This window comes from Dasypus novemcinctus, chromosome 6, assembly GCF_030445035.2.
Source record: "Dasypus novemcinctus isolate mDasNov1 chromosome 6, mDasNov1.1.hap2, whole genome shotgun sequence".
Lineage (NCBI taxonomy): Eukaryota > Metazoa > Chordata > Mammalia > Cingulata > Dasypodidae > Dasypus > Dasypus novemcinctus.
In genome coordinates this window covers 37,046,615-37,072,281 of record NC_080678.1, presented here as the reverse complement: position 1 = coordinate 37,072,281, position 25,667 = coordinate 37,046,615, and the positions used below count along the sequence as shown (strand labels likewise).

General features: G+C 40.5%; 1 protein-coding gene across 41 annotated transcripts in view; it reads left to right on the top strand.

The window, feature by feature from the left end:
- Nucleotides 1–25,667, top strand: part of ARMH3 (armadillo like helical domain containing 3) — a 242,166-nt gene that overhangs the window by 83,821 nt on the left and 132,678 nt on the right. For all 41 annotated transcript variants that reach the window (XR_011649010.1, XR_011649011.1, XR_011649009.1 and 38 more), the window contains one exon: nt 3,645–3,733. Coding sequence is in view for 37 of the 41 variants with exons in the window: in XM_071215701.1 (XP_071071802.1) it covers nt 3,645–3,733 (89 nt within the window). In the remaining 4 variants the exon portion in view is untranslated. The remainder of the gene's footprint in view (nt 1–3,644; nt 3,734–25,667) is intronic.

Here is a 25,667-nt window from a genome sequence, read left to right as displayed (position 1 = left end):
CAGTGTCTAAAGAAGAAGAAGAGTGTCTTTTTGTTTGCCTCAAACCAGCATTTTATCTGGGTTCAGTTTTCCAGGAACTTTGCAACTTAGTTTGCTAAGACTTAAGTGCTAAACATTTAGTTGGTATTCAGTAAGTATTTGTTGAATGAATGAGTGAAAAAGGTAGGTTTGATAGTTTCTTTTGAATCTTTTAGTTTGTGTGATGAACCTGAATCACTAGAGGGGATATAGCACAGGCCCTGGGCCTCTGGCTGACCAAGCCCTCTCTTAACTATCCTAATTTAACTACCTGTAGGGCAGCGAGGGGATGGTAAAGTGAGGTTCAGAACCCGTAGTTAGTAAAGAAATTGTGTTTTAGGCAGTTTAGAGGCCTCCAAATATTGGTGATATCAAGGGCAGATCCTATTTAATTGAATGAGTTTTCAAATGTAAAAGCTAATGCCCTCAAATGAGGAGTACTGGTTTATCCACATTACACAAGCTCAATATTCTTTTTCTTTTCTTTACTTTTCTTTTTAGAGAAATTGTAGGTTTACAGAAAAAATCATGCATAAAATCCAGAGTTCCCATATCCCACCCTATTACTAACACCTTACATTGCAGGCTGAATATTCAAGTGGGCATTTAATGGTTTAATCAGGGATCCAAGTCCACCTAACTATAGATGAATTAAATTAACATTGCTGTGAGTGTGTAAACTAGCATTTCCTGACAATTTGAAAAACCTAAGCTGCAAAATTTTTAAAATAATTTTGAGATATATTTCAATGTCACCAAATTCACCCATTTAAAGTGTAAAATTCAGTGTTTTTAAGCATATTCATAGAGTTGCGCAACCATAACCACAAATTTTAGAACTTTTTTTGTCCCATAACCATTAGCAGTCAGTCCTATATATCCCCCACCAACTCCTGCCCCCTCCAGCCCTAGGCAAACACTAATCTACTTTCTGTCTGTCTCTCTGTATTTGCATCTTCTGAACATCTCGTATAAATGGAATCATATGATATTTGACATTTTGTGACTGGCTTCTTTTACTTAACATATTGTTTTCAAGGTTAATCTACGTTGTCGTATTTATCAGTACTTCATTCCTTGTTGTGGCCAATTAATATTCCGTTGTATAGATATACTACATTCATTAGCTGATGAACGTTTGGGTTGTTTCTGCTTTTTGTGTACACTTTTTTTTTTATGGATGTATGTTTTCATTTCTCTTGGGTATGTGTCTAGAAATAGAATTGCTCAGTTACACGATAACTCTTAACGGTTTAAAGAACTGCCAAACTGTTATTCAAAGTGACAGCACTGTTTTACATTTCTACCAGCGGTGTGTATGAAAGTTCTAATTTCTCCACATCCTCACCACAGTAAAGGTTTTTATTTTTGCTTGGACTTTTTTCACCTTTGACAGAAGTAGAAGGGACATTAACTAGATTAAGAAATGACAGTGTTTCAACCACTTAGTTCTTGGTTCACAGATTAGTACACCAGTTCTCTCCATACTATTCTATCGTGATCTGCCCATATTGTGTCCAGTGCCCCCCTTGCCAAGCACTTATAAATGGGGTTTTAGTGGAATGAAGAGTAAGATGAGTTTTGACAAATGTATATATACATCATCTTACCATTATCCCATTCAAGATATGGAACATTTCTGTCCTTCAGAAAGTTGCCTTGTGCTTCTTCCAGAGCATGTTATAATTTTTAAAAATGAGTTTGCTAAAAGGGTGAGCTTTTTAGTTGTAAAAGTAAAATATACTTGTAGAAAATATGGAGAAAACAGAAAAAGAGAAAGAACAGTTCATCTGTGATCCTACCACCCACAAAAGGCAACTTGTGTTAACATCACAATTAAATTTCTTTCTATTTATTTTAATATATTTGTCATCATTATATATAATATACAATTTGCATGTGTTTTTTTACTTACCATATATAGATTCCAGTGTTGTGAAAAAATTTCATGAATTTTTTTTTTTGAGGAACCGGGGGCGGGATCGAGTCCTAGACCTTGTATATTAGAAGCTGGTGCTCAACCACTGAGCCACATCGGCTCCTGAGTTAGTTTTTTCGTTTGTTTTTTGTTTTCGTTTTTTGTAGGAGGCACCAGGAACTGAACCTAGGAAGGCTCCCATGTGGGAAGCAAATGCTCAACCACTTGAGCCACATCTGCTCCCAGAGTATGCCTTTTAATTTTAATTGTTAAAATTTTTATCAAATAAAAGATTTGCATGTTTAGAAAGTAACTTTTCAATATTTTCCTTTGTAATTTCTTTATGGCTTTATAAACTTTCAGAAGTCTCACTGTCAGAGATGAAAAAATATTTTTTGTTTTGTTTAGGTTTACAGTTTTTAAAAATACTCATCTCAACCTCAGTCTAGTAACTGCTTATTTATCAAAAACATACATGGGGGAAGCAAATGTGGCTCAAGTGATAAGGCCTCTGCCTACCATATGGGAGGACTCAGATTCAATCCCTGGCCTCCTGGTGAATAAGAAGAGAAAGTGTGCCTGTGTAGTGAGCCAGTGCCCACGTGATGAGCCGAGTGCCCACATGAGTGCCCGCTTGGTGAGCCAGTGCATGTGCAAGTGAGTCATGCAACAAGATGATGATGCAACAAAAGAGAGACGAAGGGAAGAGTCAAAGTGAAGCGCAGCAGAGACCAGGAACTGAGGTGGTGCAATTGACAGGGAACCTCTCTCCGTATCAGAGGTCCCCAGGATCAAATCTCTCTGAATCCTAGAGGAGAAAGATGAGAAGACAAAAGAAGAGAAATATATATGGATGATCACACAGCAAATTGTCACAGACAGCAAAAACAGCAGGTCGGGGGAGGGGAAGGGGAAAAATAAATAAATAAATCTTAAAAAAACCCACAATGTATATGGGACAGCAGATGTGGCTCAAGCAATTGGCTACCTGCCTGCCACATGGGAAGTCCCAGGTTTGGTTCCCGGTGCCTCCTGAAAGAAGATGAGCAAGACAGCGAGCTGACACAGTCAGCTGGCATGGCCAGCTGATGCAATGAGATGGCATAATGAGGAAACACAATGAGAGACAAAAGCAAGGAGCAGATGTGGCTCAGGCAGTTGGGTGCATCCCTCTCACATGGAAGGATCCAGGTTCAGTTCCTGGTACCTGCTAAAAAGAAGACAAACAGACACAGAGCAGACAGGGAGCGCAACAACAGTGGGGGTGGGGGAATAAAAATCTAAAAGCAAAAAGCAAAAGTTTTTAATTTCAATTTAAATAAAAACTAAATTAAATAGATCTAAAAACTTTAATTTTGTGTGTTTGCTTGCTATGCCTGCCACTTTGAATGGAATAATCTCATCTTAGCCCTGGCATCCTTTCTCCTAGGAAAAGTCAAGAGAATGGTATCATTGGTGCCTAATTGGATTTTGACTTATAAGTGGTTATAGCCCCTTTTTCTAAGTAAATAAGGGGAATGTATATTTGTGTTGGTGGGGAGGGAGGGAAGTTATCCACAAAAGAGCTACAAGTAGAAAGAAAATTTTCTTTTGCATGTGCATATATTCATATCTAGTGTCTTCAGCTGCCCCACAAAAGAAAGGGTATCTGTGGTGAGTTTGACCTATATTCTTAGGCTTACCCCTGTGTTTTTTTTCTCTTTTTCAGACGTTGCATTCAGGTAGTACATAAACTACTTTGCTACCAGAAGAAGTGTAGAGTACGCCTGCATTACACCTGGCGGGAACTCTGGTCAGGTAACTTCTCTTATGAATTCATTTTCTCTTACCTGTACCTTTTATGAGCCCCTAAGCCTGGTCTGAAGATGAATTTTTTTAAGAAAGAAAAAAAAAAAAACAAAGAAAAGAAACTTTTATTTGCTTCTCTTTCCATTTATACTTTTTGTCATTTTTTTGACATTTCACTCTTTTCATTATTCAGACGGGCATATATCATATCTATTCCACACTTTGTCTTTCGTTTTTTTTCCCTGTTTTTTGTCAGCCAGGTGGAAACAACTGCATAGTTCTTTTGAGTTCCAGTGATTCTTCTCTTGAGTGAGGTAGGAGGACTCAGTACAAACTTGGGTTCTCCTTCTGTTCATTTGGTAGCAGCATATGGACTATAGGAAGTCTTCTGTGTCTTTCCTCAAGATGAGTAATCTCAGGAGGAATGCCATAGGGAGAGAGGGTGGGGAGTTGGGGGGAATCCTGTTCTTTGTGTTTCATCTGGCATTATTACTGTTTATAGACAGTGTCACTTGTACCACTCCCCCTGTGCCAGAGACAAAAACAGCAAATTACAGTGTTTACTTTTGTCTTCTTATCTATTTAGTAACCCAGGAAAGGCACTGCCACCCCTGCAGGCGGGATGTGGCTCTTCTCTAAGGGTGCAATTAATGCTGGCTTGCTACCGCTTTCTTTTGTGTGACTAAATAGGAGGTTTCAGAAAAGCAGAGGAGACTTGTCTCTGAGGCAATTGCTTGCAGATAAGTCCTGTGGCTTTTGTAACCCAGTATTACAATGAAGTCTTCCTGAAGATTACAGTGATGAATGGTTGCCCCACCCATGGGATGGTTTCTCTGTATTCTCAGAAGAGGAGGGTACGTTAGTGTCAGAGATTTTATAAGAAACAGAACAGTGACCCAGCCTCATTCTATGGAATTCATCTGGCTTGTTGTGACACATCGTTTCCTCCCAACCCAATTTGGCTTTCTAAATTTAGCCATCCATAATGGGAAGTAGAGATCTTTAATTAATGGATTAGCAAGTTCTTTGCAGTTACTGCCTATGCTGATGAAGGGGGAGTAGGAGAATAGCACTAAGTGGCAATAGTATATTTTGGTATTTTAGGAGAAAGGAGTATGATTGTGATTGTGTATGCTAGTTTTAGATTGAGGAATGGCAGAAAAGCTAAAGAGAGATCAAGAGAGATTGGAATGACTAAAGTAAGTTTGGTAGCAGCAATTTTTTTTTTGTCATTTCAATTTTATATCACTCTCATGAGGTATCTATATTTTTATTTAAAAAATTTTTTGAATATCGCTCATACGTAAACAAACAATAAGTATATAGTAATAGTTGTATAACTTAAAAAACAAACATGCCTAACATCATACAGGGCTCTCATACCTCATCCTACCACCAATATCTTGTGTTGCTGTGAAACCTTTTTAACTAATGATTAAAGAGCATCCTCAAGATATTACTACTAAGCAAAGTGTTTTCCCCCAACCCACTCTATTATTATTACTATTATTATTATATCATTTATTCATGAACATACATAAACAGTAAGTGTATAGTAAAAGTTGTGAACTTACAAAGCAAACATGCATAGCATCATACAGGAGTCCCTTACATCAACCCACCACCAATATCTTGTATTGTTGTGAGACATTTGTTACAAATTATGAAAGAATATTGTCAAATTCTTACTACTAACTATGGGTTTATCTTACATTTGGTGTATTTTTCCTCCAACCCACCCTATTATTATTTTTTAAATACATTTTTATGACAGAAGTTGTAAACTTACAAAACAACCATGTACATATGTAGAATTCCCAAACAACACCCCTCTATCAACATACCACACTGGGTGGAACATTTGTTACAGATTATGAGATAACTGTGATATGTTACCATCAACTCTATTCGTTACCACATTTTTACAGTAAAATTAATTAAAACTTCTACATACATTAAATATCAGTAGTCCATCACAGTCTCCCCCACTTTATTTCCTTTAAGAATCCAGCAACTACCATCAGGTCTTAAAGATATTTTCCTACATTTTCTTCTAGAAGCTTTATGGTTCTTGCTTTTGTATTTAGGTTTTTGATCCATTTTGAGCTAATTTTGTGTAAGGTGTGAGGTAGGGGTCCTCTTTCCTTCTTTTGGCTATGGATATCAAGTTCTCTCAGCACCATTTTTTTTTTCAAGATTTATTTTTATTTATTTCTCTTCCCTTCCCCCCCAGTTGTCTGTTCTCTGTGTCCAGTTGCTGCATATTCTTTTTTATCTGCTTCTGTTGTCATCAGCGGCATGGGAATCTGTGTTTCTTTTTGTTGCGTCATCTTGTTGTGTCATCTCTCCGTGTGTGCGGCACCATTCCTGGGCAGTCTAAACTTTATTTCATGCTGGGCAGCTCTCCTTATGAGGCACACTCCTTGTGCTTGGAGCTCCCCTATGCGGGGGACACCCCTGCGTGGCAGGGCACTCCTTGTGCGCATCAGCACTGTGCGTGGGCCAGCTCCACCGGGTCAAGGAGGCCCAGGGTTTGAACCGTGGACCTCCCATGTGGTAGATGGACGCCCTATCCATTGGGCCAAGTCCGCTTCCCAGCACCATTTGTTGAATGGACTATTCTGCCTGAGCTGGGTGGATTTGACAGGCTAGCCAAAAATCACTTGACTCTATGTGGGAGGGTCTGTTTCTGAACCATCAGTTTGGTTCCATTGGTCTATGTGTCTGTCTTTATGCCAGTACCATGCTGTACCATGCTAGCTACTGTAGCTAGCTAGGTAATATGATTTAAAGTCTGGAAATGAGAGTCCTCCACCTTTCCTTTTCTTTCTTAAGATGTTTCTAGCTATTCAGGACCCCTTACCCTTCCAAGTAAATTTGATAATTGTGTTTTCCATTTATTTAAAACATTCTGGTAGAATTTTTATCAGGATTACATTGAATCTGTTTATCAATTTGAGTAGAATTGACTTCTTAATGATATTTAGTCTTCCAATCCATGAGCATCGAATGTTCTTCCAATTATTTAGGTTTTTTAAAATTATTATTAGCAAGTTCTTTTATTGTGTTTTTTTTTAAGATAAATAAATCACACAAAATGTTACATTAAAAATGTTACGTTGAAAAACATAAGAGGTTCCCATATACCCCACTCCCCACCCCTACCCCCACTTCTCTCACATCACCATCCCCTTTCATCAGTAAGGCACACTCATTGCATTTGGTGAATACACCCTGGAGCACTGCCCCACTGCATGGACCATAGTTTACATCGTAGTTCACACTCTTCCCCAGTCCATCCAGTGGGTTATGGCAGGATATACTATGTCCTGCATCTGTCCCTGCAGTATCATTCAAGACAACTCCAAGTCCCAAAAATGCCCCATATCACACCTCTTCCTCCCTCTCCCTGCCCTCAGCAATTCATGTGGCCACTGTCTCAATATCAGTGATATAATTTCTTCCATTGCTGGAGTCACAACAGTTCTATAGTTGAATACCAGCAAGTCAGCTTCAATCCAGCTTATATTCCTCCATCCTGTGGACCCTGAGATGGCAATGTTCACCCTCCCTCTAAATCGAGAGGGGGCTTAGATCCCAGTTGGCTGATGGATGCAGTTCTCCTGCTTGCAGTTGTAGTTACTCTCAGTTCCCTGGTGGTTGACCATCCTCACCTCCCCATCAACTGACCTGGGTAAGTCCAACAAGGCAGATAGTAGGTGTTGCAACTCTGCTGAGGCTCAGAGCCCAGCTAGCACATGGACAGTCCAGAGATTCAAGTCTCCTGAGCATACACAAACCCCAGTACCAACCACAGGTTCAGTAAAAGTGACAGAGAGGCATGTGTAGAGAGGTCACATCTGAGTCCAACTCCATCACAATCAGGAGCACAAATTCCAAAGTAGGGCCCACTGGCAAGGCAATGAACTCCAGAGCCATCTGCCATGACTATAGAACCTGTGTGTCTCTGTAGTCCTCAGGAGCACCAGTACCTGGGATTGTATCTACTTTGACTCTGGGATCCTGCTGAGATGTACGTAAGCATGACCCCTCTGATAACCTCCTGACTCATATTAAAGTCTCTTAGCCATATAAACCTATTTTCCCTTTTTTTTCAAGGTCTTTTTCTAGTTGCATCACCAGCTGGTGATGGTAGTAATCCTTTAGCGCCTGGGAGACCCATCCCTGAGAGTCATGTCACATGCTGGGGAAAGGTAATGCATTTAAATGCTGTGTTTGCCTTAGAGAGTGGCCACATTTGAGCAACATGGAGGCTCTAGGAAGTAACTCTTAGGCACCCTGCAGCTCTAGACCTAGCTGAAATTTCTTTTTTTTTTTATTTTAAAGATTCATTTATTTTTATTTGTTTCTCTCCCCTTTCCCCCTCCCCCCACCCCAGTTGTCTGTTCTGTGTGTCCATTTGCTGCATGTTCTTTTGTCCGCTTCTGTTGTTGTCAGCAGCATGGGAATCTGTGTCTCTTTTTGTCGCGTCATCTTGCTGCGTCAACTCTCCTTGTGTGTGGTGCCGTTCTTGGGCAGGCTGTACTTTCTTTCACGCTGGGTGGCTCTCCTTACAGGGCACACTCCTTGCGTGTGGGGCTCCCCTATGCAGGGGCACCCCTGTGTGGCCGGGCACTTCTTGCACGCATCAACACTGCATGTGGGCCAGCTCCACATGGGTCAGGGAGGCCCGGTTAGTTGAAATTTCAAGCACACAGGCTCATAAGCATAGTTGTCAGTATTAAGGGTCCATCATTGGACCATCTTTCTTCACTGGTCTTTGCCCTTGCACTTGGGGGATTGTTGCGGTTCCATTGGGAAATGCGACAGAGCTACCCAGGATGGGAACTCAGCACTCCCTCAGTTGTCATGTTTAACTCTATCCACTATGACAATGCCCAGTGAACATCTGAACATATTTATATACCCTATATACATGCCCTGGAGATTTCCCACCAACCCATGCATCCCCCATCAATGGCACCCCACACCAGTGTTTCTCCCCTGCCTTAGTCGAACCCCTCTATGATCCAAAACTTCTTAAAAAATGAAGCCTAACATATTGCCTAATTCAATTAATAGGAAAATGAAATAGTATTGAGAGGTTTAAAGATTAGAAGTAGAATACATAATAATTTAGAAAAACTAAATAAAGTGAAAAATGAATTGGGATATTAAAAAATGAAAAAAGGGAACGGACTTTGGCCCAGTGGTTAGGGCGTCCGTCTACCATATGGGAGGTCCGCGGTTCAAACCCCGGGCCTCCTTGACCTGTGTGGAGCTGGCCATGCGCAGTGCTGATGCGCGCAAGGAGTGCCGTGCCACGCAAGGGTGTCCCCCGCGTGGGGTAGCCCCACGTGCAAGGAGTGCGCACGTGAGGAAAGCCGCCCAGCGTGAAAAGAAAGTGCAGCCTGCCCAGGAATGGCGCCGCCCACACTTCCCGTGCCGCTGATGACAACAGAAGCGGACAAAGAAACAAGACGCAGCAAATAGACACCAAGAACAGACAACCAGGGGAGGGGGGGAAATTAAATAAATAAATAAATCTTTAAAAAAAAAAAAAAAAAAGAAAAAATATCAAAACTTTTTTTTGACATTTTGCCTTACATCACAGTAATAGGTGTTGCCCTGCATGTACAGTGGCAAGGCAATCTCTTCCATTCCTTACTCAAGGTCTACATTGTTTTGTTTTGCTTTTAAATTTTTAATTTTGTCTTCTAAAAAGTTTTAGATCACAGTAAATTCAAATATGCAATATAGGGGACTCCCATATAACCAACATCAAACCCTTTCCCCACATGTAAGCAATGATCTTTTTACATGCGGATGTTACATTTGCTACAGCTGATGTATAGACATTGAAACATAACTATTAACCATGGTTTCATTATGGCTTACATTTTAGACTGTACACTTTTCTAAGTTTTTGGTTATATTATGGTTTACATTGTAGACTATACACTTTTTCCCCCCGTTATAAAGTGAATTTATTAAATTGATTTGGATATACTATAGGTCAAATAATATTTCCCAAAGATAACAATTATGGCCTTTAAAGGTCGACATAAAATTAATAGATTCGAAAGTATTAGTCATATTCCCCAGCAACAGCATGATAAAATAATTCAACTATGTAAAAATTTAGAACTCTAGACTAGCTGGAAGCTTGGAAATCATTTAGCTTAATACCCTAATTTTGGAAAGTGATAAAACTAGACTCAAAGATTAAGCAATTTGCCCAAACTCACATGCCTATTAGTAATAAAGGTAGAAATCAAACCAATTTTTCCTAAAACTAAATTTCAGTGATATTTCAACTGGCTCTCTATCAACTAAAAGTCTAGGCTTTTCTCTAATGCTCCACACTACTGTGACATGAAAGAGTGATAAGATACTACGGTAAATCATAGTCTCAGCATTCAGGCCTGGAAGGGGCTTTATTAAATAACCAAGCCAGTCCTCTCTTTTTCCAAAGGAGGAAGAAGTATATGTGAAGTGACTTATCAAAGGCTTATTAGGAAAGATGTCTGGATTAAAATTTTGAGGATTAAATTCACCCTCAAAATTCCATCTCTAGTTTCATGGCCCACCCATTGAATCATGTCCTCCTTTTAGAATCTCCTTTTTGTGTTGAGGTTTTAGTTATACAGAAACCACTTTCAGTAAAACAGAAAAAAATTATTCAAATAGAGAAAACCAAACTTTCAGTATTTCAGTGAATATTTTTAGTTCGTTTTCCAACCTCTTGGACGGCTAACATATCACTAACCTGATCACCCATTTCAGAGCTTCAGAAATCCTTAATTTCCCCATAGACTTCCTGAGCAAAAGGACTACATGTGGGAAATAAATGAAAATAGGAATGAGAAGAGAAACAAAGTTAAAAATCAGTTGCTTTTTGTTCTTGTCATTGGGGACTTTTGGTCTTCTAAACATTCCTTGAGTTCCTCCACATGAGTTTTTAATATCAATCTAGCAAAAGAAAAAAAAAAGGGCTATAAAAAGATACCAAGCAACTCAGTACCAATCCCCCTCCCCATTGCCCACTACAGTCCAGCCACCTGGCCTTCTTTTCCTTCAGTGCACCAGCAAGTCCTAGACTATACACTTTTATAAATTTTTGGTGAAATTTAACATGGCTTATATCCATCTTTTTTTAAATATTTATTTATTTGTTTTTAAAAATTACATTAAAAAAATATGAGGTCCCATTTAACCCCACCGCCCCCACCCCCCACTATATCCATCTTTTCATGATCTTTTTTGGAACACTTCCATTGCCCCCCAGTTACCGCTCTTCCATCTATTCTATTCCTCTCTCCCCCTCCCCTCAAGGCCCATAGTGACAGCCAAGCTGCCTGAAGGACAAGATTCATAGATACTTACAACAATGCTGAGGGCTTGACACTCTACTCTGTCCTCCCCCACTGGGAGCCACCCATGCTCTCAAGAGACACCCTGTCTTCTGAGATCAGGCATCCCCACGATGGAGGTACAACACTTACCTGTCCATTGTATGTGTTACTTAGGTATTTTTAAAATTTCTTTTAAGAATGAGTATTAGTTTTCTGAATACAAGTGCTTTACATCATTGGTTAAGTTTATTTCTGAATATTTGGGCTTTATCTGTCATATTTTATTTTTACCACTCTTTGACACTTATAGTTTTATTGATTTAATCTTCATTTCTAGACGCTCTTCCAGTCCTCTCTCTCCTGTCTTTTCTTTTCAGGCTGTAGCACATCCTTTAGTATTTACTGCAAAGCCAGTCTCCTCGTAACAGATTCTGTCAGTTTTTGTTTATCCGTGAATATTTTAAATGCACCCTCATTTTTGAAAGACAGTTTTGTCTGGATATAAGATTCTTGGCTGCAAGTTTTTCTGTTGTGGTATCTTAAATGTCATACTGCTTTCTTCTTAGCTCCATGGTTTCTGATGAGAAATCAGCACTTAATGTTATTGGGTATCCCTTATATGTTATGCATTGCTTTTTTCTTGCTTCTCTCAGAATTCTCTTTGTCTTTGGCATTTGACATTCTGATTAGTATGTGTCTTGGAGTTGGTCTATTTGGATTTATTCAGATGGGAGTATGTCATGCTTCTTGGACATGGATATCCATTTCCTTCAATAGGGTTGGGAAATTTTCTACCATTATTTCTTCAACTATTCTGCCTCTTTTCCCTTCCCTTCTCCTTCTGGGACACCCATGACACATATGTTTGCATGTCTCTTGCTGTCATGTAGTTCCCCTAGACCTTTAGTTTTTTCCATTCTTTTCATCAGTTCTTCTGTATGTTTGCTTTCAGAGGCCATTTCTTCAAGCCCACCAATCCTTTCTTTTATCTCCTCAAATCTATTATGTGATTCCAGCGTATTTTTTATTTCATTTATTGCGCCTTTCATTCCCATAAGATCTGCTATTTTTTTGTTTGCTTTTAAATTCTTCTTTGTGCTCATCCAGTGTCTCTTTAATATCCTTAATCTCTTTAGGCATCTCATTGAATTTATTAAGGAGATTTGTTTGAACATCTATGATTAGTAGTCTCAACTCCTTTATGTCATCTGGAGGCTTATCTTGTTCCTTTAACTGGACCATATCTTCCTGTTTCTTGGTGTGGATTGTAATTTTTGGTTGGTGTCCTGGCATCTAGCTTATTAGAGCATTTATTATGGGTGCAGTTTCTCTCTTTAATCTAGGACTTTCTTGCCCTTTCTCCCTTGCTGGTTGTACACTAGGAGCCAAGGATGTAGTAGAGGCTGTAAGCTGTAGAGGTTCAAGCTGCCTTCATTTTCCCAGGGACTGAGGCAGCTTCTCAGAACTTTCTCCTTTGCCAGGGGTAGGGATACAGCCACAGCTGCATGTAATAACCCAAGTTGTGCAGGCCTAGACTGTAGTTGCCAGAGAGAATGATGAAGCTTCATGCCCATGTCTCCCCTGCTTGGGGCAGTGATGGAGGTGCAGGTGTGGGCAGCAGGTGTGGGGGTTCAAAACGATGGCAGTTGCCCAGTAGACTTCCGATTATCTAAGTCTGTGTCAGCCAGATGTACCTGTAGTTACCTGGAGAGGCAGTGCAGACTCACCAACTTCCTCCTGCTAGAGTTGGGGCTGAAGCCCAGGCTAGGGCTGCAGGCTGCTCTGGTTGAGAGAAGCCAGTCTTTACTGTCACCGTGATTTTCAGTCAGCCTGGCTTTCCCTCATGCTGAGGTCAGAGTCAAAATGGCAGCTACTGGCCTCTTCCTGACTTGGACAGTTAAAATTTTAGTTGTTCTTGGGGTTATACTTTAGCCAGCTGAATATACTAATCAGGAGCTGAAATCAGTGGCTAACCATCTCTTCCTCCTCTGTTGTTGGGAAGTGGTGTTTCCAATTCCAGGCAAAGATAGCTCCTGAGGCAGCTTGCACTGCCAGAGTAGGATGATTACTGGCCTCTGTGGCATAGCCTGTATTCTCTCTGAGAGGCTGTCACAGAACCCCCCACTCCTTCCCTGCCGGAGATGGGACTGGGGCTTTTGCTAGAGCTGTAGTCTAATCTAGACGGGAAGAAGCTGGTTCCTACCAACACTGTGATTTTCAATTCACCCTGCTTCCCCTTATTTGAGGGATGGAGTTCAAATGGTGGCTACCAGCCTCTTTCTGACTTGAACAGATTCAAACTTTAGCTGTTCATAGGATTATAATTTAGCTCGTTGAATTTAACTAATGAGTTAGCTGAAGTTGATGCCCAGCCGTTTCTTCCTCCCCCGTTTTTGGGAAGTAGAGCTTCCAATTCTAGATGCAGAATAGCTCCTGAGGCAGCTTGTGCCTTCAGTGGAGGATGGGCACTGTCCTCTGGGGTGTGGAGTGCTCTACTTATGAATCTTCTTTGCAGATGCCAGTCTCTTCCTTCTCTTCTTTCAAGGATGTTGCTGGATGCTCTTCTGGTCTCCTGGAGTCGCCTTACAGGTGCTTTAGATAGCCCTTGGTGATTACTTACTGCCCTGTAACATGAGGTAACTCCAGGAGCTCCTCACTCTTTTGTTATCTTGCTGGTTGTCTCGCTGCCACTGCTCAGCAGCAGTTCTTTTTTTTCCCCTCTTTATCTGGTTGCATCATTGTCTTTTATTTTGGTGCCTCTCTGCGGGGCCTGTACCTCTCAGCTTCGCCCAGGACTGGGACAGCTTTTTTCTTTTTTCACTAGGAGGTGCTGTGGCTTGAACCCAGGTCCTCCATAAGGTAAATGGAAGCTCAATTGCTTGAGCCACAGCCGCTTCCCAGCAGTTCTTTTTAATATAAAGTACTACTGGGAAGTGAATGTCACTCAACTGATAGAGTGTCTGTCTACCATATAGAGGGTCCAGGGTTCAATCCCCAGGGCCTCCTGACTGGTGTGATGAGCTGGTCCACACGCGGTGGTGCTGTGCACAAGGAGTGCTGTGCCACACAGAGATGCCCCTGCGTAGGGGTGCCCCATGTGCAAGGTGTGCACCCTGCAAGGAGAGCCGCCCTGTGGGGAAAAAAGTGCAGCCTGCCCAGGAGTGGCACTGCACACAGAGAGCTGACGCAGCAAGATGACGCAACAAAAAAGAGAAACTCATTTTCCCAGGGCCACCTGATAATGCAAGGGGATGCAGAAGAACACACAGTAAATGGACACAGAGAGCAGACAACAGGGGGAAAGGGGAGAGAAATAAAATATATATAAAAATATATATACACGTAAAGTACTACAAATTTGCCTGTGGATAGTTATTTCATTATCATGCTCTAGAAACCTAGAATTAAAGAGAAATCACAAAATGATGCATGTCTGTAGATGTTGGCAGAGTTCTAGGTTTTATAACAAGTTTATGTTTATTCTATAGCTGGGATAAAGTTGCATGTTAGTTACCAACCATTTGGTGTAGTAATTTCTGTTTGGTGCTTCTGATTCCTTTCTGTTTTTTATACTTTTATTCTATTTTTCTTTCATTTCCATTCTAACCATCCTATCTCTGGCTCCTGAGATCTCTCTGGCTTTTCTCCCATCACAATCATCAGTTGTCCTCTTCCTTATTGTCCTTTTCTTTGCCTTTTCTACATTGCCTTCTACTCCTCACCCTGGTAGGTCTCTCTGAGACCTAGGACTTTCTAGTACTTTCCTATTTCCATCTTATATCCCCTGTCCTCTTGATGAATTGACCCCTTTATCATTATGAAACTTTCTTCTGTCCCTTGTGCTATTGTCATAATGCATTTTACTTTTACCTATGTTGTAAACCCCAGGGTACATTGTCATTACTTTTGCTTAAACAGGCCCTCATCTTTTAAAGAGAATTTAAAATGTCTTTTATATTTATCATTTCTAGCACTTAGCATTTCCTCATTCTGGCTAAGAAACTGTGAGGAAAGAGACTTTTCGTTATTCTATATTGGTAGTTGACTTTATGTCTTCTAGTACTTTATGTCATGCTCAGCTTAGTTTATAATTATGTGCTATTTCAGGACTGATTGGTTGGCATTGTGATGGATTGAGGGGAGGGTGTGTATTATTAGTGAGGACTGGATGGCTGCTTGTTCTTAAGGCATAGGCATTTGTACTAGTGTTCTCTGCCAAATGAGGTTAGCTCTTTTACACTTATAGGTTAGGTGAGTCTTGGAAGTCCTCCTGGAACCTTGTCTGTATGTGTTCATATATGGAGTATTTGGTGAGATGCAGAGCAGCAGGTGTTAAGGAAAGCTGCAAAATACAACACTACATCTGATGCAGATAGAGCCAAATAATAATGTATAATATTGCAGTTAGTGAATATAAGTGTGGCTATGTTGGATCCACCCACTCCTTGGCCGGCACTGCCTCTCATATGTTAGTATCACCATGTTTTTACTCTCTTTGCTTTCTAGACTTACGGATTTGAGGGAGGTGTGTGATACTCATCATGGCAAATATGCTCATCATGGCAAACATGTATATACTTGTCTATGCATGTGCTGCAAACTAACTCAATTGTATTTATATATAATATTGGTAAGATATGAATTGCTAGATAGAAGACCATGGGTATCTGGAAAGCAGTTGGTTAGGGTCAAAAATGCCTTTTTGTTGTTTGGATGTGGGCGTTTAGTATTGCTGCTCTTCAAATGCTGGTTTTTATTCCTGTGTTGTTTGACTACAGCAGCTGTCTGTTATTGGGGAGGCAGCCAGAGATCCTCTTTCAAATTTCCATGTAAAATTCTCAGGCTTGGTCTTATAGAACAGGAGGAGCCAGCTGTATTAGTTGGGTATACATTCCTGCCTGATATACTTTTCCAACTGTTGGTTTTATAGATACAAGCCCTGACTTACTCCCTGCTGCCACTGTCTATTTATATACTGCCTGTCACCATGGTATCTGAATACATGGAGATACATTTAGGGTAACTTCAACTAGAGTAGGAAAAGGAAGAAGTCCTCCCTCTCTGCCTTGCCGTCTTTCCAGCAATCACTATTTTTCACCAAGAATTAGAAAATTCAAAAGCTTTTCCCTGACCTCTAAACCTAGGCTATCCAGATCTTTTAGTTCAATAGAGTTAGGCTTAAAACTCTGAACGATACCGATGGGAAAATTGGGTGTTGGGTAAGATCCTTGTGAAATTGTTCTTTATCTTTGAGAAAATGATGAAAGCTATAGTCTGTATGTCCAGAAAAATGTATATTTGCACATGGGTATATTGTGTATATAATTTCAGGCAGTTGATGGACCCTCTGAAGCCCATCCATGATCCCATGTGAGAACCCCTGTCTTAATTTTATATTCCAAAGCATCCCAATTATTTCTGTTCTCATAGAACTTCTTTTTTTTTTTTTTCCATACAACTTTTTAGTATCTGGTTTAATTTTTTTTTTTCTCCTCCACTTACTGGTCATATTGCTTTCCCATTGGGAACTTTAGTTTAGCAATCTCCTCTCCAAGCTTCTTGAAGCTAAAGACCTGTTTGTTCACTATGTTTTATTTCCTGTGTGTTTATGTAGTGTTTTATACCTCTAATTTAGCATATCACATTGTTTTGCTATGTTTGCATATGTTTGTGTAATAATTATTTAAATATCTGCCTTTCCTTTCAAAAAAGTTCTAGGAGGGCTGGGCTTGATAGCCAATCGCTGTTTTATCCTCGGCAGATTTTTAACAGGAATTCAGAAAACATTTGAATAAATAAATAAATAAATGTATGAATGGCTACATTTGTTTTAATGATGATTCTGCATTCTTTTAAAGCAGCACACGCACAAAATAAGGTTTTGTCTTTGGCCTTATCAAAACAAAACAATAAAAAAACCCACAGTAGGATGCTTGTTTTCATGTTTCTGTTCAGCTGACCCCATCACCTTTGATAAGGCCAACCATTCAACTTTGGTTTTTTTTTGATTGTTGATGTGAAAGTGAACAGTGGTAATTACTCTTTCCTTTGTCTCATTCATCTTTACTCACAGATGCATGGAATGCTTTTAACCAAGTAGAAAACAGAAACCTTGATGGTTTCTAAGCCATTAACTCAAGGATGAACAGAATGTTTAGAAAAAAGTATGTAGTTGCTGGATAGGGAAATTATTGAACAGAGTTTCATGGTGTCAGCTTATTTTACTTCCACTGTGGCAGAAAGGACATTGAGGAGGTGTCCTACATTTAAATCATGTGGCTTTACACAGTCTGAAAACAGGTTGATTTAAAGGCAGATTTATACTGGCATTTTAATAATTGAGATTACTGATGGATCATAGTCCTTCTTACCCTTTCACTCTGTCACATCACTGAATGATAAGTCATTATTTTTATCCCCATTTATTGGGGAAGGAGGTAGCGATATAGAAGGGTTAAATGACTTGCCAAGGATCATGGAACCAGACACTAAGCCTAGTCATGATTAGAACTTAGAGTTCCTGACTCCTATGCTCAGGCGCAGATCACTAGGCAACATTTGCCTCCCTGCAGGAGGATAGGCCACCAAAGCCCCCAAAACAATCTGTTCAGCTTCACTGTGCTAAATAGCATCCAAAACATTCACAGCTTTGTGAAAAGATAGAAATTGGGCATAGCTTAACCTTTCAGATACCTACTGGGAAAAATGGAAAACCCAGAGAGTATCACAGCTTTATGGATCCAGCTGGCTTTCCCATCACTGCCAGAAGCCTATGACTGCATGGTTTGGTACTCCTTCAGATTGAGAATTGAGAGTCTTTCTTTGGAAACGTGTTATACTGTAGGTGTTGTCATATAGGACTGAAATTTTTCAGGAGAAAAGCTAACCTGAACCATAGATTAATCTGGCAGTTCTTGTGAAGATAAAGTATAGCTTTGGCAGTTTGGCAGACCCTCCTGATTTTGGGAAACTATCCTCTAAAGTTTTAATTGTCTGCTTCTTTAGGTTTTCTTCAAACTTTTAATTTTGATATAATTATAGACTGAGAGGGAGTGGCAAAAATATTGCATAGAGTCCCGTGTATCCTCCACCCAGCTTCTACCAATGGTGACACTGTATATAGGTGTATAGTATTGCTTCCTTTGGTTTTGAAGAGGGACCCAGGTGGGAAAGAATATAACAGTAAAAAGCTAGAGCAGATGAGAAGAGAAATTTTGGCAGCTGCTTTTGGTATCTTGTTTTTAAAACTGTCTTTTAAATTGTTCTTCCTCTTAAATTTTCCCTAATTTAGGGAAATCTATCACATGATGTTTTCCAGGTTTGGTGTGCCTAATTAAGATTGCTTTACCTTCCATGTGCAAGAAACAGGATTTCTTTCCTTTATGGATAACCAATTTTCTCTTTTAAAGTTAGAATGTTCTAATCATAGGGGTATTAGAAGTTATCATTTTGTTCCATAATTTAATTATGAAAACTTCTGTACAGCAGTATAGAAAGCCCCAGGACTAAAAAAGAGTGTCAGGAAGCTTTTTTCCTTCAAATCACATTTGGTTTAAAATTTTACACTATTTTGAATTTTTTCCTCACCCTCTTAGAAACTTGGTAGAAGCAAAAGATAAAAATCTCTAACATGTTTAGCCTATTAGAGGGAGGAGAAATGTTCCCAACCTAAGTCCCTCCTTGTTCTTTTCTGTATACTTGAAGTCCCTTTCTAAGTCTCCTAGGCCCACCAACATTTTGTCAAGTGGAAGGGATAGGGCAAGAAGAAGCTGTTCTTTTGTTGCTCAACTTGAGTTCTAAAGGAACACATCATGTGGTTTGATAAGGAATCATCCTTTCTTGAATTCTAGATTGACCAGAGCAGGTCTCTTGCTGGTTTTCCCCCATTTTGGCAGAAAGTAAAATTCTTGGTCTACTGAGATGTGGTCTCATTGAATAGTAGTTTTCTGAAAGGGTGACTTTTGACTTCACCCATTTGGGCAATGTTGGAAGAAACAAGCACGCATTATAGGATCTTTGAAGAAGGTAGTGTGGCTCCTGCTTGTGCTTAATTAAAGGCAGCTGCACAGGAATGAGGTGGATGGGATCCTCCATTTCCCAGAGTTTGAAATATGGGGAATTTCATGTAAAAGCTCATTTTCATTATGTAGAAGAGGATTGGTGTTTTTTGTGAGGACTGCAGTGTCCCTGAGTAACTGGGGAATGGGAAGTGGTTGAGAACTTTATTTTCCCTTTTAGCAAATACATATCAACAGCAAGGAAAATGTTAAGGACAGAACCTGACTTCCATTGAAAGCAAGGATTTGTTCTGTTTTCTGGGTCACCTTGAGAGGTCTGGAACTTTAGACAATGCAGCCTGTTGACATACTGGCTTTCGTGCTCTGTTCACCAGGAGAGATGCATTGCTCACAACCAAAGCCTTTCCATTTTCTTATTTGATTCATTGGCCTCTGTGTCAGTGAGTGCTGGAGTTTGCAGCCAGAGAGATACCTGTTTTCTGAAAAACCACCCAGTGTATTTTGAAATTATTCTACTGGCAGGTGTTGGCTTCTAAGTGCTTCCTGCACTGCTCTGGAGCCTGCTGATTGCTGGCAGTGTCCTTAGGTAACTAGTGATTTTTTTTTTTTTTTTTTTTTTTTGGTTGCCAGTTACAAAATTCTTTTTTTTTTTTTATTTTTTTTATTGACTTTGTAATAATATTACATTAAAAATATATATATATGTGAGGTCCCATTAAACCCCACCCCCCCACCCCCCCTCTCCCCCCCCAACAACACTCGTTCCCATCATCATGACACATCCATTGGATTTGGTAAGTACATCTTTGGGCACCTCTGCACCTCATAGACAATGGTCCACATCATGGCCCATACTCTCCTCCATTCCATCCAGTGGGCCCTGTGAGGATTTACAATGTCCGGTGATTACCTCTGAGGCACCATCCAGGGCAGCTCCATGTCCCAAAGACGCCTCCACCTCTCATCTCTTCCTGCCTTTCCCCATACCCATCGTCCACCATGTCCACTTTTCCCAATCCAATGCCACCTCTTCTATGTGGACATTGGATTGGTTGTGTCCATTGCACCTCTATGTCAAGAGGAGGCTCAGATTCCACATGGATGCTGGATGCAGTCCTCCCATTTTCAGTTGTAATCACTCTAGGCTCCATGGTGTGGTGATTGTCCTTCTTCAACTCCATCTTAGCTGAGTGTGGTAAGTCCAATAGATCAGATTGTAGGTGCTGGAGTCTGTTGAGGCTCAGGACCTGGCTATCACATTGTCAGTCCAGAGATTCAAATCCCCTAAATATATCTTAAACCCCAACATTAACTGCACCTCCAGCACATTAGCATGAAAGTCTTATGAAGGGAGATCCCATCTGAGTCCAGATTCATCACACATAAACACCATTTCCAAAGAGGGGCCATCTGCCCTGGTGTAACTAGTGATTTTTGTCCAGAGAGGCTGGAATTGGCTAGAGTTCATAGTGCCTCTGGACTTCTGGTGGCATTAGCTTGTTACTCTGGTGCTATTTCCACGCTATCCTTTGAGTTCCTTAACTTCCCTTCTAAGCAGGTGAAATGGTCATTTTTTCCCTGTCAGTCACTTTGAAATTATACATTTCCCTAATGAGCAGGCTTTGATTTGAATTCTGTGGCACCTCATCCCAATTCCATGTCTGACCACAAAATAGAGTCTGGTTTAGTCATCTTTGCTTTCTACCTTTTTCTTTTGACAGTATGTAAAAGCTGCTCAAACAGTTCTCTCTGACCTGATTCTTTGGAGACATTTACTGTCTTCTGCTGGAGGTGCTCTGTCTCCTTCCTGTTTTTCATCTTATTTAAATGCCATTCACTTGGTTTTGTAATTAAGCCTCCCCTCTACTTCTCTGAGGCAAGCTATCACTTAATTGTGTCTTCCTGTAGTTGGCTTGTTCCTCTCTGCACCTGGTTTACCTCAACATAGGGGACAGGTTTTAGTTCTGGATAAGTTCCCATATCCGTTATTCACTGTACTCCTATATGGCAACTCAATTTGTTGCTACATCCTTTCCCTCCCCTGAATTCAAAGCATGATAGAAAAAAATCTGGAAACATCCTCATTGTGTGAGGTACATCAGTGCTAGGAACAGCTTTGCAAACAAGGTTCCTTGTTGGGTGATGGGTCTGTGTAAGGTGTCGGGAGTGTCAGGTGGATGGTAGTGAATCCTTTCCATTTGAAAACCATGTTGGTTGCCTCTGCCTTTAGGAATTCAGTTGCGACTCAGGGAACCATCAAGATATTGGATCCTAGACACTCTCCTTTATTCCACCTGTGTCTGCATTCATAAAAGTTAGAACTGCACCTGCTGTCATATGTTTCATCAAGCATAATGCAGAAGACACCCCAAGGAAAGGTGCATGGACCAAAGCTAAGTATGAGACTGACAGTCACCTCAAATACACGTCTTATACAAAAGAGGCAACATTTACAGCCATTTGGCAGTTCTTGAAAAAAGCGCACAGGGAAGTGGACTTGGCCCAGTGGTTAGGGCATCCATCTACCACATGGGAGGTCCGCGGTTCAAACCCCGGGCCTCCTTGACCCGTGTGGAGCTGGCCCATACACAGTGTTGATGCGCGCAAGGAGTGCCGTGCCACGCAGCAGTGTCCCAGCGTAGGGGAGCCCCACGCGCAAGGAGTGCGCCCCATAAGGAGAGCCGCCCAGCGCCAAAGAAAGTGCAGCCTGCCTAAGAATGGCGCCGCCCACGTGGAGAGCTGACACAACAAGATGACATAACAAAAAGAAACACAGATTCCCGTGCCGCTGACAACAACAGAAGCGGACAAAGAAAAATATCCAGCAAATAGACACAGAGAACAGACAACTGGGGTGAGGGAGGAAGGGGAGAGAAATTAATTAATTTAATTAAATTAAAAAAAAACGGTGAGGCGATAAACGCCCATTGTTTAAAAAAAAAAAACGCACAAGGTAAGATTTCAAGGAGCCTCGTAAAAGTCTTTCCAGTGAAGAAACAAGTGTGTATAGAGCATCCAGTTAGATAAATCTATACCTCAGCAACTTAAACATACTTAATGTATAATATAATACCTCAAATATTTAATGGATATAACTTTTTTTCTTATTAGGCAAGGTAAGAGTATTTGGAGCCAGATACTTGGAGCGTAATTTAGTAGAAATTAAACCTAGGATCCCCCTTTGCCACTTGGATATGTGAAGTTAGAGGTTAGAGGAGTTCTGACTAAAGTTGCATGTTTTTAGTTGCTAATACAGGCATATGTGGGAAATACTGTTGGTTTGGTTCCAGATCATTGCAATAAAGTAAGTCACATAAGTTTTTTGGTTTCCTGGTACATAGAACAGTTATGTTTAGGGAAGCAGATGTAGCTCAAGTAGTTGGGCACTTACCTACCACATCGGAGATCCTGGGTTTGGTCCCAGTACCTCCTAAAGAAGATGAGCAAAACAGCAAGCTGACATGAGGGACTTGCGCACCGAGATGACACACTGAGGAAATACAATGAGCCACAACAAGCAGGGAGCTGATGTGGCTCAAACGATAGGGCGCCTCCCTCCCACATGGGAGGTCCCAGGTTTGGTTCCTTGTGCCTCCTAAAAAGAAGACTGAGCAGGCACAGAGAGCAGACAGTGAGCACAAACAATGTGGGTGGGGTAGATAAAGAAATAAAGTGAATCTTTGAAAAAAAAATCAGGATGCGGATTTGGCCCAAAGGATAGGGTGTCCACATGGGAGGTCCGAGGTTCAAACCCAGGGCCTCCTGACCTGTGTGAGCTGGTCCACGTGCAGTGCTGATGCGTGCAAGGAGTGCTATGCCACGCAGGGGTGTCCCCCGTGTAGGGGAGCCCCACGTGCAAGGAGTGCGCCCTGTAAGGAGAGCCGCCCAGTGTGATAAAAGTGCAGCCTGCCCAGGAATGGCACCGCACACACATGTAGAGCTGACACAGCAAGATGGTGCAACAAAACGAGACAGATTCCTGGTGCTGCTGAGATAAGCAGACACAGAAGAACACACGGCGAATGGACACAGAGCAGAGAACGGGGGGGGGGGGGTAGCAGAAAGGGGAGAGAAATTAAAAAAAAAAAGATAAAGGTTATGTTTATACTATATTGTAGTCTATTAAGTGCAATAGCATTATGTCTAAAAAATGTACATACCTTAATTTAAAAGTACTTTATTGCTAAATATGGTAACCCTCACCTGAGCCTCCAGTGGGTTATCATCTTTTTCTGCTGATAGAGGGTCTTGCCTCAATGTTGATGGCTGCTGACTGATCAGGGTGGTACTTGCTGAAGGATGGGGCAGCTGTGGCAATTTCTTTTTTTTAAAATATATTTTATTTAATTTTAAGTTTATGTAATTTTTTAACAGATCAGATTTATTGACACATGTTAATAAATCATACAATTTTTCCAAAGTGTATAATCAGTGGTATTTGATATACTCACATGGTTGTGCTTCATCATTTCAGTCATTATTAGAGCATTTTCATTATTTCAATAATAATAATAAAAAGCAGAGAAATGTAAATTCTTTACCTTTCAATGTCTCTTTGTTTCCTCTGCTACACATAGCTGCTATTTCTGGCTCTTCTTGCACAGTTATTCATTTATTTATTAAACAATTTTATTGAGATTCACATACCATATGATCTATCCAAAGTGTGTAATGTAATCAGTGGCTTTTAATATAATCACAATGTTGTGTATTTATCACAAGAAGTTTTAGAACAATTTCGTTACTCCAAAAAGAAAAACTCCACACCCCTTAGCATTTCTTCCCCAATCAGTCCTACATAACCACTAATCTAATTTCATCTTTATAAATTTATTTATATTTATATTTTATATAAATGGAATCATACAATATGTAGTACTTTGTGTCTGGTTTCTTATTTTTTGTCTGATATTAATATTTTGTAGTATTAGCATACATTTGTTCAGAGAAACACGGTCTTATATATGCAGTTTTACCCTTATTCATATTTCACATGCTGTTTTACTGTGCTATACAGTCCCATGTTACATTTTTTAGCTTTCCTTTTAGTAACATATATGACCTTAGACTTTCTCGTTAAAGGCAATTTCTTAAATTAAGACAACAGTGACATGTGTTGCATCAATTGACCCTTTCTTGAGAGATTTCTCTGTAGTATGCAGTGCTGTTTGGTAGCATTTTATCCACAGTAGCACTTCTTCCAAAATTGTAGTTGGTCCTCTCAAACTCTGCCACTGCTTTATCAACTAAGTTTATATAATATTCTAAAGCCTTTGCTCTATAACAAAAATGTTCAGAGTATCTTCACCATGAGTAGAATACATCTCAAGAAACTACTTGCTTTGCTTCTCCATTAGAAACAATTCCTCATCTGTTGAAGTTTATCATGAGATTGCAGCAATTCAGTCACATCTTCAGACTGTTCTTCTAATTCTAGTTTTCTTGCTATTTCCACCACATTTGCAGTTACTGAAGACTTGAACTAAAGGCCTCAAAGTCATCCATGAGGGTTGAAATCAACTTCTTTAAACTTCTGTTTATGTTAATATTTGACCTCTTCCTATGAATCACTGTTTTTTTGGTGTGTATTAGGGATTGAACCCAGGGCTTCATACATGGGAAGCAGGTACTCAACCACTGAGCTTCATCCAGTCCCCAGTGAGAGTTATTTTGTTTTGTATGTTTTGTTTTAAGGAGGTACGAGGGATTAAACCTGGGACCTTGTACATGGGAAGCAGGTTCTCAACCACTTGAGCCACATCCGCTCCCTCTTGAATGTTTTTTTTTTTAAAGATTTATTTTACTTATTTCTTTCCCCCTCTTCATTGTTTTTCACTTGCTATCTGCTGTCTGTGTCTGTTCATTGTGTGCTCTTTGTGTTTGCTCGTCTTCTTTTTAGGATGCACCGGGAACCAAACCCCCAGGGACTTGCCATGGGGAAGTAAAGCACCCAATTGCTTGAGCCACCTCTGCTCCCTGCTTGTTGTATATCTCATTACGTTTTTTCGTTGTGTCACTTCATTGCATCAGCCTGTTGTGTCATCTTGTTGCATCAGATTGCTATGCCAGTCTGTTGTGTCAGCTTGCTGTCTTGCTTGCCTTCTTTAGGAGGCACCGGAAACATCCCAGGACCTCCCATGTGGTAGGCATGTGTCCAACAGTTTGAGCCACATTCGCTTCCCACGAATGTTTCTCTTTTTTTTTAAGATTTATTTTATTTCCCTCCACCCCCATTGTTTGTGCCCACTGTGTCTATTTGTTGTGTGCTCATCTTCCTGATGTTGTTTTTTTTTTTAGGAGGCACCAGGAACCAAACCTGGGACCTCCCCTGTGGGAGAAGGGCACCTAATCATTTGAGCCACCTCTGCTCCCTGCTTTGTTGAGTCTCTCGTTATGTTTTCCTCTTTGTGTCTCTTGTTGAGTCAGCTTGCTGTGCCAGCCTGTTGTGTCAGCTTGCTGTCTTGCTTGTCTTCTTTATGAGGCACTGGGAACCCAAGCTGGGACCTCCCATGTGGTAGGTGGGAGCTCAGTTCCTTGAGCCACATCTGCTTCCCCAAGTATTTCTTAATG